The sequence below is a fragment of the Ochotona curzoniae genome, unplaced genomic scaffold, assembly GCF_017591425.1.
Source record: "Ochotona curzoniae isolate NIBS_2020 unplaced genomic scaffold, NIBS_Ocur_1.0 contig_4792, whole genome shotgun sequence".
Lineage (NCBI taxonomy): Eukaryota > Metazoa > Chordata > Mammalia > Lagomorpha > Ochotonidae > Ochotona > Ochotona curzoniae.
The window spans coordinates 2899050-2919339 of NW_024466389.1; the positions used below are offsets into that span (position 1 = coordinate 2899050).

The following is a 20290-nucleotide window of genomic DNA, read 5'->3' on the forward strand; positions in this document are numbered from 1 at the left end:
CAACGGCGACGCTGTCTGGAGGCCCAGCAGACAGGCAGTCTCCTGCGTTCCCACCTTGCGCTGTCTGCTCAGCTGCCCCATAGGCTGTGTTCCCTTTAAGGAGCACGCTCAGCCTTATCCATCTTCTTCCTTCAGCATCGGACAGTGTCTGGTCCTCAGCCGGCATCAGATGTGACTTTTCATATGAACACATAGTTGAAATATAAAAGCAATATCGTGACAATGTTAAACGTCATTTCTGAGGTGTGTACCAGTGCTTTTGTGTGTTTTTTGGGAGGGGGCTGTAAAATGCAGTGTTTTACGCTTTTCATTACATATTACACGTGAGCACTGGAATTCTGAACACTTCTCAGTGACGGGAAAACTGCTTTTTTATAATTTTTTATAGTATTTGAGAAGCAGGATGACAGAGAGCGAGAGAATCTTGGACCTGCTGGCTCACTCCCCAAATGTTCCTAACCGCCAGGTCTGGGCCAGGCTGAAGCCAGGAGCCGGGAACCCATCCAGGTGACAGGGCTCAGGTTCCTGGGTCATCCTGTGCTGCTTTCATAGCCGCATCAGGAAGGCGCTGGCTCAGAGGGACAGCCGCATGGCCACTGGGCCAGGCAAGGTGGGCGCTGCAAGGTGCCAGCACAAGGCTGGCCCGTGCTCTGTGGGAGTGTAGCGGCAAGCATCCCACTGTGCGCTGTGACACCCTTTGCTGGCTGAGGAGCCAGCAGCATTGCAGGGATGCGTCCTTTCTTGGATCTAGTGTTTTTTTTTTTTTTTAAATTTCGTCTCATTTCCTCAGAGCAGTTTCCCAGAAGTAAGCTTACTGGGGTCAACAGATGCAGACGTTTTTACGGCTTTTCATACACGCTGTCAAATTGCTTTTCCAAAGGGTTATACTAATTCACACCGCCACCAGCACTTTCCAGAACGTCTCGCGTGGCAGGAATCGCTACCACAGGTGCTATTAACACGCTCATCGATAACGTACTGCACCCCGATTGTTCACGGCTGGCATTTTCCAGAGACTTCATAAAATGAGAAGTTTGTGCAAGAGCGAAACCCTTCTTCTGGGACATCCTTATTTCTGGAGACCGGAAAAGGAACACGTTGTTAGGGCTGGCCCCCGACTCCCGGCGACAGCCAGCCCGCACGCCCGGAGGGCGGCTTTCCCCGGGGGCTGGAGGCGGCAGGGCTGCGGCTCTCCCTCGCCCGTTCTGACTGAACTCGTGAGGCGTCAGCGCCCCGACGCCTGCACCGAGGGGCGCCCTCGTCCTGCAGCCCCGGCGCGCCCGAGGCTCCCCGCTACCCCGTCAGCGGCCTCCGCCTGCCTGGGACGGGCGTCTATGAGTCATCGCCAGCGCCGGTCACATGGGCGACGTGACCAAAATAAAGTTTCAGTATTTTAAGCCGCTGGAAAAGGGGACAGCCGAGAGCACCGGGGGGCGGGCGGACGGCCCCGGGGACGCGGCGGCGCGGGGCCGAGGGGGCGGGGCTGGCGGGCCCGGGGGCGGGGCGCCGCCGGCGGGGGCGGGGCCTAGCGGGACGCGCGCGCCCCTCCCCCCCGCGGCCGGCAGCGACGCCCGGACTCCCCGAGGCTGACGGGCTCCGGAGCTGCGGCGCCTCAGCCGGCCGTGGCCGCCCGGGGCGGCAAGGCTGCGGGATTCCGGAGGTCCCGTCTCGCCCGCCGCCGTCGCCGAGACCCCCACGGGCCGGCAGCGGCTTCCCCGGGAACGTCCTTCAGCCCCGGGAGCACGCGGGAAAAGCCCCCGCGCGCCAATGAGCGAGCGCCTTCCTCGTGACGGTCACGCTCGGGGGCGGGGCTTCCCTCCGTCGCGCCCGAGTTCCGGGAACCCCCTTTGATTGGCCTGGACGGCCTGGGAAACACTGTGGTGACGCCCAATGAGAACGCCACGTCTCGGCCTCGAGGAAATATTCCGCGTCGGCCCCGTGTTGATTGGACAGTTCTTTCGGGCCGTGGCCACTAGGAAGCTTTGTTTAGGTCTGGGAGGCGGGCTTTCCTGGGAGTGGGTGGGGAGGGGGCGTTGATCCTCGACCAATCCCTTCAGTCCTCTGGGTGGTGACCAGCCAATGGACCGGACGGATAGGACGCTCCTCCCGGAGAGTAGTGAGACCCCTGGTGCGCGGGGATTGGCGGCGGGCGCGGCGAGTGGCAGCCGCGCGGCCCAACGGGCGCCGTGCGTGGGCCGCGGGGCGGGGCCAGGGCGGGTGCGCGGCGGCGGCGGGGTGGCTGGGCCGGCGGCGGCGGCGGTACGAGGCGCGCGCTCGGGGTCCCGGTCGCGAGGAGGAGGAGGATGTGGCGCGCGGAGGGGAAATGGCTGCCGAAAACAAGCCGGAAGGTAAGAGCCGGAGCGCGAGGGGCCGGCGGGCGGCGCGGCGGGCGGCGGGACCCGGCCCCGCCGGACATCCCGGGCATCGGCGGCGCCGGGCGGGAGCGCGGGGGCGCGGTGGGCGGGCGGCCGGGCGCCCCGGCCGGGGAGGGGGCCGGCGGGGCCGGGGAGGGGGTCGGGGGCGCGGAGCGCGGAGCGCGGCCGAGTGCCGAGGTGACTCGCGGGGCCGGCGGAGCGCGGCGCCCCACACCCCACCCCCGGGGGCGGGCTGGGGCCGGAGGGGGCGGGGGGCGCGCGGGGCGCGGGGCGGGGGCCGGGCCCGGCGAGGAGCAGCAGCAGGAGGAGGAGGAGGAGGAGGAGCCGCGGCCGGCCGGCGCCTCCCCCACCCGGACCGGGCATCCCCGCCGCTCTCGGGCCCCCGGCGGCCCGGGGTGGGGGCCGCGGGGCGGAAAGTTTATCAGCCCCGGGGCCCCCCTGGCTCCGCGCCCCGCTGCTCCGGGCCGGTCCCCTTCGGGCGGCCGCGGCGGCGCTCTCAGCCCTCGCCCGGTGCCCTGCTCTCCGGCGGGCAGGCCCGACGTGCCGTTCCCCCGGCAGCGCCTCTCCCCGCCAGGGGGACCCCCGCGTGCTCGGCGTCCCCCGGCCTCGGGCCTCGCGCGACCCCTCCCCCTCGCCGCCCGGGCAGGGAAGGGGGCCTGCGCACGTCTCCGCCCCTCGCCGGCGTGCTCCTGCACCCGGTGCCCTTGCACCCTCGCAGCCGGGAGGGTGGGGTCCCCGTGCCTGTGGCAGGTCTCCACACTCCCTTGCCCTTTACCTTCCGTGACCCCGAGCCTCCCTTGGCATTGGGGTCGGCCCCAACCGTTGCTTCTCCGGGGCAGCTCCTGGGGCCTCCACACCCTCACTGATGACCCTTGTGGCCCAGACAAGGGGACTCGGGCGACCCGTGGGGGGTCGGAGGTGGGGAGGGCTGTGCTGCTCAGAACTCCTTTTGAAATAGGGGAGCGGACCGTTCTTCCTGATGCTGTAGAGTCTGCACACTTTCCTGGGTTGGGCTGAGCTCGTTACCTGAGCACCCTCCCGGATGCCCTCTTCTCGCTGAGGAGCCAGCTGGGCATCCCGGGGCCCCTTCCCCCACGTGCCTGTCCTCGCGACCGGCTCGCTCTCCTTGGAGTGGCGTGTCTGGGCCCGGGTGGGCGCCCCGGGAGGGTGCGGGGCAGGGCTGGAGCAGGACAGGGATGGATTGTTGCGGCCACTGGGCCTTTTCCTGGGAGGGGACAGCGCTGCCCAGGTGTCCCCAGCCCGTGGTTAGGTGAGCCTTGTGCCCTTGTGTTCTTGCTGCTCTGCTTACTGTGCTCTGTGCAGGGGGAGGGGGTGGGGGGCCGGGCTCTGGCCGTCCCACACTCAGGCGTCGGCACCTGCCCTGGAAATAAACTTCCCGATTCTTTTTTGAGAGAACTCTTTCCTCCTTCTGGCTGCTGGTTCCCAGTCAGCCATATTTAGTGAGCCTGTTACCTTGACTTTTTCTGATTTTCTCAGATTGTGTTAGTGTTGGCTGGGTGGGGAGAAGCCATATGCCTTCCCAGCCAGAGCGGGAGTGAGGCACCCAGGGCGCCCGCGTGCTATTTGGGAGGAGCTTGCCGGGGTGTTCCTTATTGTACTAGAACCTTCCCTTGGTCTGGGTGTTGTCTCATGGGATGGAGCTTGTGGCTGAGGCGAGGGGCAGACTTGGCTGCTGTCTGTTGCCTGCCCTTCTGGGTTCTTGGGGGAAGCAGCAGAGGTGGCCATGAAACGTGGGCATTTCTTGCCATGCTCACAAGCAGGTGTGTGTTACTGGAATCACGTGGCCCACAGATGTCTGGGAAGTTAGAGGCTGAGGTGACCGGCTCCCGCGTGTGTGACAGTGTGGACCTGGGTCCTGAGCGCTCACTCAGTGCGTCCCTGCCGATTCTCACTGCGCTTTGTCATCCGTCCTGTCATGATGGCCCCGGGCTGCTGCGTGTGGTGGGCTCCCTGTCGCACGCCCGCATGTGGGCATGCTGACCCGAGGGGCTCTTCTGCCCGAGGCTGCAGAGGGTGCAAGGTCTTCACTGCAGTGTGGGGTCACGAGCTTCGGAGTAGGTGAGAACAGTGCATCTCCCTGGCTGTGTTTGGGCTGCTTGAATCCTTGAGAGGGGACGTGTTGCTCTGGGGAAGGCCCCTTCCTCCTGAGGGGTGGGAGGCATTGTGGGTATCGTATCCCTGGGGCTCTGTGGCTGTAGCCAGCTGCTTTGCCTCTGTTGGTCTCCTTACGTTGGAAAGCTTAGCTTGGGTCTGGCTCCACGTGGACCCTTGGCCTCCCCAGCAGGCCCTCCTTGGTGCCCTGGCCTGGGGAACCGAGGGGCGGAGGTGGCCCTGGGAGGGTGGCTGAGCTCTGTCTGAGCTCCAGCACCTGCCTTTTTTGACTGAGTTTTCCAGTGGACGCTGTGCCCCTGGCCGGAAAGTGGAGCATTTGGCCTCCTTTTCTTTCTTTTGGGTCTGTCTGAATTTTCTTGCCAGTTTTATTCTCTCTGACTCTGTCGTCAGCTTGGTGGAGCTGTGCGTTTTAGGAGGAAGTGTGGCGAGCTCTGGAGAGATGAGGAGTTGTGTACCTGTGGTGTGCTGTTGGCGTTTACCCAGGAGTTATCTTGTTTCTTGTGTCTGCCGTGTGCCCTTTACCGCTCTGCCTTGTGGCATCTTCCTTGCTAAACAGGGTCCTGTGCGAGGCCCTTGGCAAGGAGGGGCTCTGGAGGTCAGCGGAGCATGTTTGGGGTGTTGTCCGCCTGGGGCCCCCCTCCAGTTGATGTCTTTGTGCCGTCTGGGTCCCCCGGCCCCTGGCTGCTGGAGTCAGCCTCGTGTTCGCACTGCTGCTTCGCAGGGGAGCAGCCAAGGCGGTGTTCTGGAGCATCCCTTGTTTAGCCCTTCCTGTTCCCACGCTGCCCTTTCTCAGCACACGTGGCTTTCTGGACTGGGTCAGGTGGCCATTTGTCTTCTAGAAAACCTTACTTCTGGGAAACTTCCGGTTTTTCCATATCCTCAGTGAGTGGATTCCAAATGTTGACACGGACAGAGCCGAACCGTCTCTGCTCAAGGTCGTGTGGAGTCAGCTTTGCGTTTTCAGGAAAGCAGGGCTACGTTTGGCCTTCGGGACGTCCTGCCTCTTGCCTCCATGTTGAGGTGCCGTGGGTGCAGGCTGTCCCCCAGGGGGCCCAGTTCTGAGAGGCAGGCAGGTGTCATCCTGCGTCTGTCTGAGGGTTTGGAGGTGGCCCCTCTTGGGCCCCGGCTGGCCCGCTTACTTTGTGCCGGGCCTGCTGTGCCGTTTCTGCAGTTCTGAGCAAACTTCTCGCCGTGTGCACTAGTGTCTCTTTCTGCTTACCCTCGTGGGGAGCAGACCAGACCCTGCTCTCCCTGTCCTCCTCCTGTGGCAGTTGCCTCTTGTTTGAGATCCTTGAAGATTGCCCGCTATCTGAGATCATTCGGGAGCGAGGAGCTGCAGGTGCCCGTGGCTCGGGTGCGGTGAACTTGGTGGTTTTTAGTGTGCGTGACGTTTCTGGATTGTGCTTGTCTTTTACATAGTCTTATAAGGCATTTTTTCCCCCGGGCTTTGGTTTTCTGAGTTGTAATCTTGCAGATACACACTGTGTGCTGTCCTGTTGCGCTTTCCCACCTCCTGGCAGGAGCAGGGGTGGTGAAGGGGGCGCGTGTGGGCTGGGGACGCTTTTTCCAACTCTGCGTCTGGGACGTGGGGTGTGTGTGAAGAAAAGTGAAGTCCCCCTTCTGAAGCTGCTTGTCCACTTGGTGTGTGTGCAGTCTGCACCGGCAGGGCCAGGCAGGTCCTTCTCTGCTTGTGATCGGGTTGGTTTGTGGCATCAGGTGGCAAGAAGTGCGCACTGCTAGAAAGTGTTACATTGAAATTGATTGCTTAAGTAAGTGTTGACCATTCTTGGGCTTGATATTTGATATAATTACCACTGCTTTTGTCTATTAATGTGACTTAATTTTTTTGTGCTTTGATGTCACTGTTAGCTTTTTTAAAAAAATAAGCCCATTTTTGGGTAAATAGCCTCAAACTTTTTTTTAATTGGGAGTTAGGTGCAGTGATGGCGATGCTAATGAAGTGGAATGCGTTTTCCTTCTTGCTTCTCTGTTCAATCTGCGTTCCCCTTTCACTGTATGTAAAGCCAGTTCTGCCCTTTGTCCCTTCTCTGCAGACCCTTGTGCGGCATTGTCATGGTATGTGCTTGGCAGTATTTGTTCAGGTGAATATGTGATTGAATATTCTTTGTGCTAACAGGTGGTGTGTGTTTTTTGTACATTTCCGTTTTATAGATTACTTTCCAAGTTGTGTTTTCCAGAGTCACTACTTTCCTTTCTGGGTTTCGGTCTTTGCTTTTTGTCCTTTCCCACAAGAGGAACATTCTGTAACTGCTCCTGTCCTTTTTATCGGACAGTGTAGTGTTTATAGAGGGACTGTAGCTGCTCCTTGGGTGCCCTGTAGCCCTGGCTGCTGTCCTTGGTCCCTCGTGGCAGGCAGGTGGGTGAGCCTACTGCCCTGGGCGAGCGCTGCTCGGGGTGTGCCACCCGAGAGCTTGTGGGTGAGACCTGGCACTCACTAGGCTCTGGGTCCCCACAGCTGGAGTTTGGAAGTTTGCGCTCTGTTTGGCTGGCTGCTCTCTGACTTGGGCCTCTCTTTGGCATAGAACTTGAATAGAATGTAGTCATTCACTGTGCTTTCCAGGTTCTAGTATAATCCTCCTTTTTCTTTGCCCTTTTTTTGAATTCCTAATCAGATTCAGAATATGGGTTGATTGTACGCTACCATGTTCTTCTATTTTGTGCTTTTCCCGTTTGTGGAATCCATCCGTCCTGTGCTTAAGCCATGTTATTGTTCCTGCGTCATTAGAGACATGTTACCACATGGATGCCTGCTCTCCCGTGGGGTGAGCATTTGTTACATCCTAAAATAAGTTTATTTCTGTGCATTTTGACAGTGGACAGAAGTTCCGGAACTTTAATGGTGGGTGCTGCTGTGGAGGTTGTGTCGTGTCTCCCTCAGGACCGCTCGCTTCGGGCTGGCCTCTTCGTGTAAAGATTCGTGCTGCTTCCTGAGCACCTTTTCCTTCTCAGTCTTTTACCCTGGGCTTCAAAGGAAATATTACGTGCCCCATTGCAAAGAGAGGTCTCAGGTTAGCCCCTTTCCCTGCTTTGTTAGAGAACTGTTTGTTTATTCTTAGCTGATGGGCACAGCTAAGATCAGAGGACAGAGTTTAAAATCATCCCCTTCACCCCACTGTTTGCTCATTCCTGATGTAGTTGTATATTCTCTTGTTCATACATTCTTTGCTCATTTGGAAATGTACAGTTTTGTTTTCTCCAAATTTGGCTTGATTTTTCAAGTCAGCAACAGATCCCTCACTGAGATTGTTAGCAGAGTAGCTTGGAGGGAGGTGCTGCTGGGGCCTGCCTACAGGTCGCCCGTGCCAAGGACACGCTGAGAAGTAGATGGCGCATTTCTCAGCTGCTGGCTCCTGGTTCTGTCAGTCTCACCTCTCACCTCACTCGCTCCTGCAGCCGCACTGTGCTTCCACCTCCTCCCCAGAAAGCCAGCTCTGATTGCCAGTAGCTTGTGCATATGGCACCTTCTGGGTGTGTTGTCTTAGGGCTAGGCTTGTGGAGTGCCTTGGGGCTTGGGGCGGTCGGTCAGGCGTCAGCCCAAGCAGCCTGGCCTCCGCTGCCTTTACCAGTCACTGTGTATGGTGGCTTAGCCTCCCTAGGCCTGGGCATCGTAGCTGACCGAGGAACTCGCAGGCGCTCCTGACGCTGGCTGGCTGGGCACCCTGACCCTGAGGCCTGCTGTCCAGAGTCTGGCACGGGACAAGCCAAACATTCTGCTTAGTCGTTACAGTATAAATTCAACAGGATATGTCTCTGTGTTAACAGCGTCACGGCTAGCTGCTCTTTCAACTAGCTGAAAGGGAAGATGAGGAGAAGGGAGGCAGGAAGGCCTTTTAGAACAGGTGTTGCTGGGAGCTGTTTCTGAAGGAACCTGAGTACAATAAAAAATGGAATGTTTTTAAATCCTTTTCTGAAAGGTGATATAAGGCTGTGCTGCATTGGTTTTCTGGGCAGTTGAATATCAGCTTGTGAGCAAGAATAGTAAGAAATTGGTAAAGAGTGTGAAATATGTGGAAAGGAAGAAAAAATGCTGCAGTGAAAAAGTTAGGATGATAAGTGACTTCAGGGTGATGACTGGAATTATAAATCGGTCTTCTTAGAAAACATGGTATGTGTGGACACGTGTGTGTATGTATGGACATGTGTGTGTATTGTATGAAGAATGCTGCTTGAAATGGGGTGTGGAGAAGACCATCGAGGCCTGAAATATTAAGTGTCTGTCGTCTTTTTGAATTGAAGTGGCTCCTTTTTTAGCGAAAGGAATGTAAACTTGGATGTAAGTTCGGCAGAATGGATCATTTGAAAAGGGAAGATTCGGGCTAGGACGTTTCATTGCGAATCCACAAGGGGGTAGCGATGTTCTATCAGAGACATTCATGGTAGCGTGTGAGATGATCCTGTTAACATTTTAGATTCACAGATAGGACTGGCACGTTTGCATTTCAGCTTACTAAGATCTTCCTTTAGAATGTTTATTGACAAATTGTTATTGCATAAATTAAAGAAAATCCCATTTGGAGTGAATGGCTGTTCTCGGTGCTGGCCTGGTGGGACGAGAGGACGGGCTTGCTCGGAGCTTGGAGGGATTGCTGACGGCTGTGCGTCCCTGGCATTTGGTGAGACTGGGATGATGACTCTAGGAGTCAGCTACCGCCGTGTCCTGAAAAAAGGGATCTTGATAAATTGTGTTTAAACTTCACCGAAGTTTGTATTACTGTTTGTATTTTCAGTTCTGCTAAGACATGAAAAATGTGAACAGTCCACAGCGGTAGCCGCTTTTAATAGCTGTAAATAAATCAAAATTTTATAATCTCTTTTTATTAGGTTATATTGCATCGTTAGATTAAAAAACTTTCTTCTTTCACATAAAAATTCAAGTAGCTTGCCTTTGGTCTTTGGGTTCCACTCCGTTATATTCAGAACGACTTAAAATCAGGTGTGCTGTGGCAGTGCCAGGTGGTTCTCGGGCAGGAATGCAATCCCTCCAGCCTGGCGGGCTTTCTCTTCTAGATGGTAAGCTGTGCCTAGGTCAGAGATGGACGGTTGGCATGGAGATTTGAGTCCTGCTGGCCATATCTTTTAAAAATATTACTTCTGGCAGTAAGAATATCAGCCAGTTTTGTGACTTGTGCTTGCCTGCACCGTGTGTGCTGTGTACTCTGCGTGTGCGGTCCAGGGAAGGGTTAGTGCACGGTCTTCCAGTCCCTCAGCCTGAGCAGCTGCATTACCTGTGCTCCGGGCCCTCCTGAGCTGCCTCCTGGCACACACACACACCTCAGCACATAGGTGGGCACCGAAGGGAGGGCAAGGTATCCTCACGCTGCCCAGCCTCGGCTGGCAGGGCTCAGCTCTGGTGGGAGTCTAGACTCAGCCTGGCATCTCAGGCTGTGTCATGAGTGCTGGGAGTTGTAGCTCCTTTGCTAGAAAGGAGCATGTCTTTTGTAACTTGGCTAAGTTGGAATATTCTTTCCTTTGAGAGGCTAAGCCTAGATATTAAATTATGTCATAGAGTTTTTTTTTTTAGGAGGGGACATTCATTTGCTCCTGAAATATTTTAGATGATTTCATTGTTGATGCTTGGATCTTTGATATACCTTTATTTTTATTACTGAGCTTTGTGTTGGAGTAAGGTTTCTGTGCACGGAAGTAGCTGTTGACAACACTTCCCAGGGGTCACCGTGGTTCCGTGCTGCCGAGAGCAGCTCCTGGAGAACGCTGCCTCGGTCGGAGGCTGTGCCTCTGCTCTCACACGGCTGCCAGGCCTCCTGGAGTTGGTGAATGGCAAAGTGTAAAAAGGTTCATTTTCTTTGCTTTCTTGAGGCTTTGCTGACGTTCTGGATATTTGATTTCCAAGAAACACTTAGAAATAAAGTGTGTGCTTTCTTTAAATTTTTTTAAAAAGATTTATTTAATTTCATTGTAGAGTCAGATAGAGAGGAGGAGAGATAGAGAGGAAGATCTTCCGTCTGATAATTCACTCCTCAAGTGACTGCAAAGGCCGGTGCTGTGCTGATCTGAAGCCAGGAGCCAGGAACCTCCTTCAGGTCTCTCACACGGGTGCAGGATTCCAAAGCATTGGGCTGTCCTTGACTGCCCTCCCAGGCCACAAGCAGGGAGCTGGGTGGGAAGTGGAGCTGCCAGGACTAGAACCGGTGCCCATATGGGATCCCGGTGTGTTCAAGGTGAGGACACTGGGACACTAGGCTATGGTGCCGGGCCCAATGTGTACATTTTTTTTTAAGCTTCAGTATTTTGGCGAGAGTAGTTGACTTGCACGGCAGCTGATTGGTGCCCTGTCTTGTTCTTCTTTTTTTTTTTTGAGGTTTTTTAAAATTAATTATTATTTAAAAAGATATTTTGACAACCTTTACATAGTTAATTAGGGTAAAAAGGTTCAAGGGCTACAGGAAAGTGGGTAAGACTATTATTTTTTCCATATTGTTTCCTTCATGTTTAAAGAGGGGTGTTACGGGAGAAAGCCCACCCAATTTCCCACCCTCCCCAGGTCCCGGATGTAGGGCATGCTCTGAGGTTCTTGCTCAAGTGGTTTTGATATTGCAACAGTTATGCATCGCTGCCAGTCTTGCCACTCCAAGCACTATGAGGTCCTTGAAGAATCCACTGATTGACTTAGTCCATCATGGAGTCTCTGTTTGCCCCATATTTCGCTGCCAAGCTATAGCTGAAATGGTTGGTTTCCCTGTTCTGTCTTCTCTCTTCTCTTGGTTAGGGTTCTGAGTCCAGCATTTGCCCTGACTTGTTCTTGATGACAGTTCATGGGCATCAGACAGTAGGCAGTCTGCTAGCCAGCCTCCTCCTCCAGGGAGACACACCCGCAGGAAGTGAGAGCGGGTGGGCCATGAGGAAGCGTTTGAGATTACTGGAGTTGATGATTAAGAAAGGAATATTTAGTGGTAGAGAGCCTTTGTACAAACTTTGTAATTTTCTTGTTTCTAAAAAAAGATTTATTTATTTTTATTTGAAAGGCAGATTTACAGAGAGGAGCTAGAGAAGGATCTTCCATCTGCTGGTTCACTGCCTAAATGGCCACAGTTGCTGGAGCTGAGCTGATCCAAACTTAGGAGCCAGGAGCCTCTTCCAGCTCTCCCACGTGGGTGGAGGGTCGATTCTCTGCTGCTTTCCCAGGCTGTGAGCAGGGAGCTGGATGGGAAGCTGGGCTGCTGGGATTAGAGCTGCTGCCCATATGGGATCCCCGTGCATCCAAGGTGAGGACTTGAGCCACTAGCCCATGTGCTTTAAAGAAAGCGTCATCATCGAAGTGGCTGTGGGGATTTGATTCTTCTCCAAACATTAATGAGTTAGCCTTATTTGAGAGCGAGCCAGCAAGAGAGAGATCTCACACCTGCAGGTTACTCTGCAAGTGCCTGCAGCAGCTCAGCCAGCTCACAGCTCAGTCCAGCTCTTCCCACCCTGGGGTGGCAGTCCTGTAACTCTTTTTAAAATAACAGCAGTATTGGGCCCAGCATAAATTGGCTATTCCTCGGCCTTGTAAGCACCGGGATCCCATATGGGTGCTGGTTGGTGTCCCGGCTGCTCCACCCCCCAATCTAGCTCCCTGCTTGTGGCCTAGGAGAACAGTCAAGGACAGCCCAAAGCCTTGGGACCCTGCCACCCACGTGGGAGACCCGAAGAAGCAGCTCCTGGTTTCAGATGGGCTCAGCTCTGGCAGTTGTAACCACTTTGGGAGTGAACCAGCCAGTAGAAGATCATTCTGTCTGTCTTCTATAATTCTGCCTTTTCAATAAAATAAATAAATATTTAAAAAGCTTTATTAAGATGTCATTCATAAATCATAACTCGATCTTTAAATATGTGTCATGGGGAGAGAGAATGTGGCCTAATGCTTGAGGTTTGCTTGCCCTGTTTTGGGATCTCTGAATTTAGCTGTCAGCTCAGGCCGTGGGGTGATTCAGGTGGGATGGGGTTGAGTTCTCCGCTGTTGGTGCTGGCCAGGCCCAGTCTCTACCGTTGCAGGCACTGGGGGCGTCAGCAAGTGGGGGCGTATGCTCTCTGTCTGCTCTCAAATACATAAACATTTCAAAAAACTTGCACAGGTTGCTGGTTTTTAGTGTGTTTGCACAACTGTGCAGCTACCAGCACTGTCTCGTTGAGAAGCATCACTGTGGGAGCACCTGGACCCGCCTGCGGCCTGTCCTCCCACCTCGGGCAGTTACTAGTTTACTTTGTCTGTGAATTTGTCTATTCTAAATCTTTCACATGGATGGCATCGTAGAGTTTTTGTCCTTGTGTGGCTGGCGTGATGTTTCCAGGTTCACCTGTTACCCCGTTCCTTCTCAGGGCAGACTTGTGGGGATGTGCCGTGGTTTGCTTAGTCCCCAGTCATTGGACATCTGAGTTCTTCTCTCAGGCTGTTGTGAGAAAATACTTCTGTGCACATGCGTGCACACCTTTTGTGTTATATTTTCAGTTCTAGGGAGGGCGTTGCCTGCCCCGTATGCTTACTTTTTAACTTACTCGGTTGGTTCTACTTTGAAAGGCAGAAGCAGGTACACACACGTGAGAGATCTCCCGTTCTCTGGTTAGCTCAGCGAGTGCTAACCTGGAGCTGGTGGTGTGGCGGCGGGGACCCACCGGCCTCCTGGGGTGCATTCAGGGACCTCAGGCAAGGTGGCTAGCTGGGGCTGCAGGTGCTCCAGCTTGGACACTGGCATCCAGCTCCCCATTCAGTTTTCCGAGGAGCTGTCAAGCCGTTTACCATAGTGGCTGCGCTCACACTGCCCTCCCTCCAGTTTCCCCACAGCCTGCTCGCACTTGTCACTGTCCTTCTCTGCTTACAGCCGCTCTTGTGGGTGGGAGGTGTGGAATGTCATTATGGCGTTGTTTGCGTTTCCCTAATTACTAATGATGGTGCACATCTGCTTGTGTGCTTATTGAATATTTGTATGTATGCTTTGGAGAAAGGTCTGCTCAAGTCCTTTCCCAGTTTTGATGGAGTTGGATTTTCATTTTTTGCAGTTTAAGAGGTTTTGATTGAAACGGCTGGATATCGTTTCCTTACCATGCACGATTTGCAAATATTCCATTCTCTGGCTGTCTTTCTCACTTTCTTGATTGTGACCTTGGAAGCACAGAAGTTTTAAATTTGGTAAAAATCCGTTTATCTTTCTGTTTATGTTGTACTCAGAAACCATTGCCTATTCCAGATCATGGAAATTTGCATGTGTGTTTTCTTAAAAGTAAGTTTTAGCTCTTGGGCCTGCGTCTCTGATATGTTGTGTCGGTTTTTATCCGTGGTGTGAGGGAGGCCTCCAGTTTCGTTCTTTCGCACGTGGGTATTGAGTTGTCCCAGTAGTGTCTGTCTGAAATCGCAGTTGTTGAAGACCGTTCTTTGCTCGTGGGGCTGTGTTGGCAGTCTTGTTGTTAGCTTGTTGTCTTCACACGTGCGGGTTAGCATACGCAAAGATATTTCAGGAAGTTTGTGGAAAATTGAGCTAAAATCACATTTTTGCTCAATGTTTTGAAATTTGTGCAGGGTTTTTCCTAATATATATTTTATGTGTACCATGAGATTTTTTTAAAAAGATTTATTTAGTTTTATTACAAAGATAAACAGAAAGGAGGACAGACAGAGAGGAAGATCTTCCGTCTGATGATTCACTCCCCAAGTGAGCGCAACGGCTGGTGCTGTGCTGATCGAAGCCAGGAGCCAGGAACCTCCTTCAGGTCTCCCACACGGGTGCAGGATTCCAAAGCATTGGGCTGTCCTTGACTGCCCTCCCAGGCCACAAGCAGGGAGCTGGGTGGGAAGTGGAGCTGCCAGGACTAGAACCGGCGCCCATATGGGATCCCGGTGTGTTCAAGGCGAGGACTTTAGCAGCTAGGCCATGGTGCCGGGCCCGATATTTTGTTTTTTTATACCAATATAAGCTCTCATTTTTAATTCCATGAATTGGTTGAAATATCCTTGTATGCCTGTTTTCTGCTAGTACCACACTGTGTTAGATATAATCTTGTGGTCATTTAAAAAAATTTATAATTTAAGAAAAATTTTTAAAAGAGCTACAGGAAGGGATTGTGCATGTGCTGGTTCATTCCCCAGGTGGCACAGTGGGCAGGCCTGAGCCGGGCGAAAGCCAGAAGCTTTGTCCACATGGCCTGCACTGGGGCCTGGGCTGCAGGCACCTGGGCCGTCTTCTGCTGTTTCCTCAGGCCCCAGCAGCGTGCTGATCAGAAGCAGGGCAGCAGAGACGTGGGCCAGCGTGCGTGGAAGGAGTGCTGACGCTGTAGGTGGCTGCTGTGTCGCTCTGCTGCGCTCACTCCTGCCGTGAGTTTTGGTATTGGAAGCTGTCATCTTTCAACTCTCTACTTATTTTCAACAATTGTTGTGGCTGTTGTGGGTCTCCTATATTCCCATATGAATGCTAGGAATCACTGTCAGTTTCTGGGGAAAGGCAGCTGGAATTAACTTCTATCTGTGATCTGTTTAAAACGGGAGGTAAATCTTGGGTCTGCTGTATGCTTAAGAACTCCTGGAGAAGTCATTCAAGTATCTTACCTCAAAAACACACTGTTTGAATTTGTTGGCTCTCTAGGCTGCCGTACTGATGTGTGGTTCACTGTGTGACTGGAACTGGGCCTTTCCAGGTTATAAGAGAACAAATGGCTTCTTGTACATGTTCCTTTGATGTGAAGGCTTGCTGATGCCTTTTATGTTTAGGAAAAAAATGTTGGTGTTCTTGTTAAGATGTATTCTGGTGAATAGAGAATTGGTAGATTATATATATGAATATTTAATGATTGAAAACATAGAATATGTTACCAAAGATTGTGACACTGAAATTTGTTTATATACATAGCATATAAAATGTATGTATATATAGTGGTGCTGTTGTGGGAGACCTCTGAAGACTTTTTGGTTCTTGTATTACTGGGGGAACCCTGTGAATGTTGGTTACCGTGCTGGTAAGTTAGTTCATTTATTTGACATGTAGGACCTGCCCCGTCCTCCCGGAGCTGCTGAGGGAAGGTGGCTTTGGTCTCGATGCCTTGGGAGTTAGAGCCAGGAGCTGTGCTGTAGGGTCCAGGGCCTGGACTCCAGGGGCTGGGGTGCCTGAGCGCCTGGAAGGCTGCTCTGCTTCACCAGAAAGCGGGAGGACAGTAGGAGTTATCTGGGGAAGAGTTGGGGAGGAAGGTTTGATGGTGAGGTTGGCTGCAGGGCGAGCTGTGTGGGGTGGTCTGGCTGTGTCTGGCTGCTGGCCGCTGCTGGGGAGTGACCACCGTCTCAGGTCTGGTCTGCGAGGCCCTGTCTGAGCAGGAGACTTGATCATTCTGAGCCTGCTTACTACTTGTATAGCCTTTTGATTTTGAGATGCTTCTATGACAACATAGAAAAGTCTAGGCTTTTGAGGGAATGTTTCCATACAATTCGTAAGTGAATTATTGCAGTGCTTTACTAAGAAATACAGAACTGGTAAATTGAGTCTTTTTCTGGGAAACTTGTTTAGTGTTTGAAGTTAGTATTTCCTTTGGTTTGTGCATACTTCAGGATCCTGTAGGGAACTAGAAGTAGGTAGGGAAGCAATGTGACCGCTGAATGGAAACAGTTGTGGTGGAGCACAGACGGCGCTGGGAGGGCCTGGGGAGGCTCCCTGAGGGAGGGGGCTTGATCCGGACTCACTGAACGCAGGCCTGGGTGCTGGAGGAGACGTGACAAGCGGAGAAAGTGCCAGGCAGTCCTGGGATTCCGGTGTGTGGGATCAGAAAACCCGGAAAAGTTGGCATCTACTTCTAGAGGCTGGGAAAATCAGACGGAAGCCTGAACTGTATCCTGTGCTCTGGGAAAGTTTGTTTTTTAGCTTTTTAAATTCTTAATTTTTTTTTTTTTCAGATAAAGGACTGGAATTGGTTGGATAAAATGAAATCTTCGAAGTGTTACGGAGGGCAGCTGCCTTTTGTTTCTGTAGGGTTGCAGCAGGCGCTCAGACTTTGTTGAGGTTTTAGATGTGTGGCCTGTACTTTGATGCTTCTTGCTCCGGGATGCTGGCGCACACGATCGGCACACTTGCAGACTTTCCACTGAAATGAGACTCATCCCGGAAGTTGTCTGGAACTGCTCTCCTTTCAGATGGAATTGAGTGCCCTTGCTGTGGGCACCCGGGCACTTTGTGGTTTTCCTGGTCACCCCACATTTTAATTTGTATCAGAGCTTGTCTGTTTCCCGCCTCGTCTCAGCGGGTCGTCGGGAGTGCCTGGGTTGGCTGGAGGAAGGCGTGTGTGAAGGACTGCTCAGCGTTGTGTGCGGCACTGAGCTGGCGATAGTTTTGTGTTTGTGTGACTGGTGGAAATGTGGCCCTTCAGAGACGAGCTCAGATTTTGAGCCTCAACAGCTGGAAGTTTGGCAAGGCCAAACTGAAATAGGGACTATTGCAGAGAGCCTCTGGGAAGACTGGGTTTAAGGTGTTTGCCCTGTTTTAGACAATATTAGTGTAACTTTAGAATATGCATTTATAGCATGAATTGGAAATGTGAGTCGGGGTTAGGGTGTCGTTGATATCACCCTGACATCTTTGCCTTTGTTACTTTGGCAGAGCGGAGCAGAATCCTGCTGAAGGACTCCACCTGCAGGGTGTGCTCTGGAGGGGCAGGTCCACACACAGACACAGCCCCCGGGGAGTGGCAGCCTGCTCTGACTCTGCCACCTGGCTCTGTCCACACTTGATGTCTCCTGCTGAAGGAAGGAGTGAAACTGTAGCAGTGAGATGACCGTGGGTGGAGAAAGAACTTGAGGGGAAAATGCAGAAAATGCTTGCATTTCTTTTTTCCATAAGATAACTTAATTATTTGAAAATGAGAGAGGGGGTAGAGAGAAAGAGAAATTCGTCCACTGGTTCTCTCAACAAATGGCTGCAGCAGCCTGGGCTGCGTCCGGCTGAAGCCAGGAGCCTGGAACTCCATCAGGGTCTCCTGTGTGGGTGGCAGGGGTCGAAGCACTTGGCCGTCCTTTGTTGCTGGGCTTCCTGACGCCCCAGGGTTGACACTTCAGTGTGAGTAGCAGGTGGGGCTGGGCAGGTGTTGTCACTCAGGAGCGTAAGCTCAAGTGCCAGTGCAGCCTGCCGTCCTGTATGGGCTCGAGTCACAGCATCCTGGCTGTCCCACTTCTGTTCCAGTTCCCTGCTGATGCACTGGGAAAGCAGTGGGTGGACTCTACACCCACATGGGTGCAGTTTGATGTTTCTCAGCCTGGCCTACCTCTGGCTTTTGTGGTTATTTGGGGAGTGAAACAGCTAGAATATGCTGCTTATTCTCTTTGCTAATCAAATAAATGAATAATTATTTAAAAGGGCCCAGCACAGTAACCAAACAGCTAAAGTCCTCGCCTTGCACGCACTGGGATCCCATATAGGCTCCAGTTCTAATCCCAGCAGCCCTGCTTCCCATCCAGCTCCCTGCTTGTGGCCTGGGAAAGCAGTCAAGGACGGCCCAAAGCCTTGGGACCCTGCACCCGCGTGGGAGACTTGGAAGAAGCTCCTGCTTCGTTTCAGCTCAGCTCCAGCCATTGTGGCCGCTTGGCGAGTGAATCATTGGATGAAAGATCTTCCTCTCTATCTCTCGTCCACTCTGTATATCTAATTTTCCAATGGAAAAAATAAAATAAATCTTAAAAATAAAAGAAAATAAGAAAATGAATGACTAGAAGGTAGTGGAGCAAGAAGGGATGCTGATTGTAGAAGGTTGAGAAGATGTTTCCAGTTTTGTTCCTCCAGAGAGTTGGAGTAGCCTGAACACCAAGGGAAGGTGTTGATTTTGTAGATTTGAGTGAATTGAGAGTCAGTGATTCCTCGGAGAATTTTGGTGCTATATGCAGAGTTTGGGTAGAAATGATGGCTGAAGCTGAGGAGGAAGTCATCAAAATGAGCAGCTGAAACACACACGTCGATCACATTGATGATGCCAGTGTTTCTGTGGGCACTGCTTTGGCCAGGCCTCTGCTTCAGGGCTCCTTGAGATGCCAGGGTGGGTGGTCACTGGGAGACTGAGCTGGCGTGGTGTCTGTGTCCAGGTCCTGTGGCCCTTGGGAAGATACACGGCCTTGTGGGCTTTGGGCTGAGGCCTCCTCTGCTCCATGCTGGCCGTCACCCAGAGGCCATCCCCAGTCCCTGCCCGCAGGAGCCTCTCCAGGTGGGCAGCTTGGGTCAGCAGAGTGAACAGCCCTTAGCTCTACCACATTGTTGAGCTGACAGCAGCCTGGGGAATGGAGTATGTGAAGATGTTGATGTTGGGGCATGGGCAGTCATGATGCTTGTCCATCGCAGTGGAGGGGGGCTAGTGGTGGAAGGTGACATCTCCAGGTGAACACCCTGGAGAATGCAGATGGAGCGTGTGACCTGGAGAGAGGCCGTTCCAGGTGAAGGTCAGGGAATCTCCTCTCAGGATGCCTTGGCGAGATGAATCCGCACACCCACGTACCCTGGCTGCTTGGCTGAAGCAGAGTGCCCTGCTCACCTGATGACCTGCGGTCCTTCCACAGGTGTTTCACTTAATGAAAGGGATGGGCAAACAAATGCTTATTACAGCGTCTTACTGTTTAACTTGAGGCGAACACCCAGAATTGAGCATCTCTTTGTTAACTTGGGTTGATTATGTAGTACGCAAGTTACTGAACTGGGCCATGTTTAATGCTATTTTTAGGACCCTCTGAGTAGAGTGATGTTACACCTTTCAGATCCTTGTGTCTAGTTTTATTTTATTTTTAAAAGTCTGTCTTTGTTGTGATTGTCTTTCTTTTGCTTCTCTCTGTGTGTCAGCTTTTAGCTGTCTTTCCTCGCTTCTGAATTGTTGCTTCTGATCTTGTCTGGGTTTGGCAGCCTGATAATTAAACTTGCTAAAACTGTGAGTAGTCTAATAGGAACCGAGCCGTGGGATGGGGGTGAGGTGGTGGGGCCCTTGTCCTGGTGAAGCACGTGAACTTTTGTGGTGGACTCCGTGAAGCCGCTGACCTTCAGGAGTGGGTCTGGCTTCCTTCTTGTTCAACTGTGTTCACAATGTGTGAGGTTCCCAGACAGCCTCGTTCCATTTAGAGGAGCTTACGCCTCAGCCTCATCGCTCTGCTGTGGGAAACTGTTTATTATTCTCTGCTTTGGTTTGGATGAAGTGTTAGTTTTTTGGGCAGGAGCAGGGACTGTGAGGTGGTGAGTAGACCGTGGAAGCAGGGAGGCTCCTGAGCCCGGCTCCACACCGAGACCTGTGCCACGTCCCTCTCGAGCCTGGGTACCAGATGACTGTTCCTTGCCGCCTTCCAGAGAAATTTGTTTAGTTGTTCTGTGCAAACTTTCACATTGTTTTTTTTTTTAAGTGCTCTAAAAATTATTAACGGTATCAGCAACTATAATTTAATATTTTACTTAGTTTCTTTGAGTGTGTCTAATTGATACATGTATTTTGGACATTAGAAGTGCTGTTTAGTTGTATTTTTGGACTGCTGTACATTGCTTCCTAGACAGATTATAATTTATGAAAATCCTAATGATGTGATTCTTATCTGGAAAGAATAATTTTCTTTTTCAAATTCTGAAATCACTTTCTGTTTTACAGGAATTCCTGGTAATAGTAAATCAGTCTGATTCCTTAGGCCATGCCTCAGGCTTGGACTGTTGTAATAGTTCCTGTGTAAGTGGCACAGGACTCGGGCTTTGTGGTCTGTTCTAGCCACTTGTTCACTGTTGAGCTCAGTTCTGAGTGTTGAACTCAATGTGAGAGCCCAGTTACCGTGGAGGTTACCGTTT

General features: G+C 52.5%; 1 protein-coding gene across 2 annotated transcripts in view; it reads left to right on the forward strand.

Annotated features, from left to right (window-relative positions):
- The first annotated feature begins 2210 nt into the window (after positions 1-2210).
- The window catches only part of CAMTA1 (calmodulin binding transcription activator 1), a 698792-nt gene continuing 680712 nt past the window's right edge, over positions 2211-20290 (forward strand). The window contains exon 1 of one of the 2 annotated variants that reach the window (XM_040987852.1): positions 2211-2348. In XM_040987852.1, coding sequence (XP_040843786.1) covers positions 2304-2348 — 45 coding nt within the window. In that variant the 5' untranslated portion in view covers positions 2211-2303. The remainder of the gene's footprint in view (positions 2349-20290) is intronic. The other variant, XM_040987850.1, reaches the window with a different exon arrangement.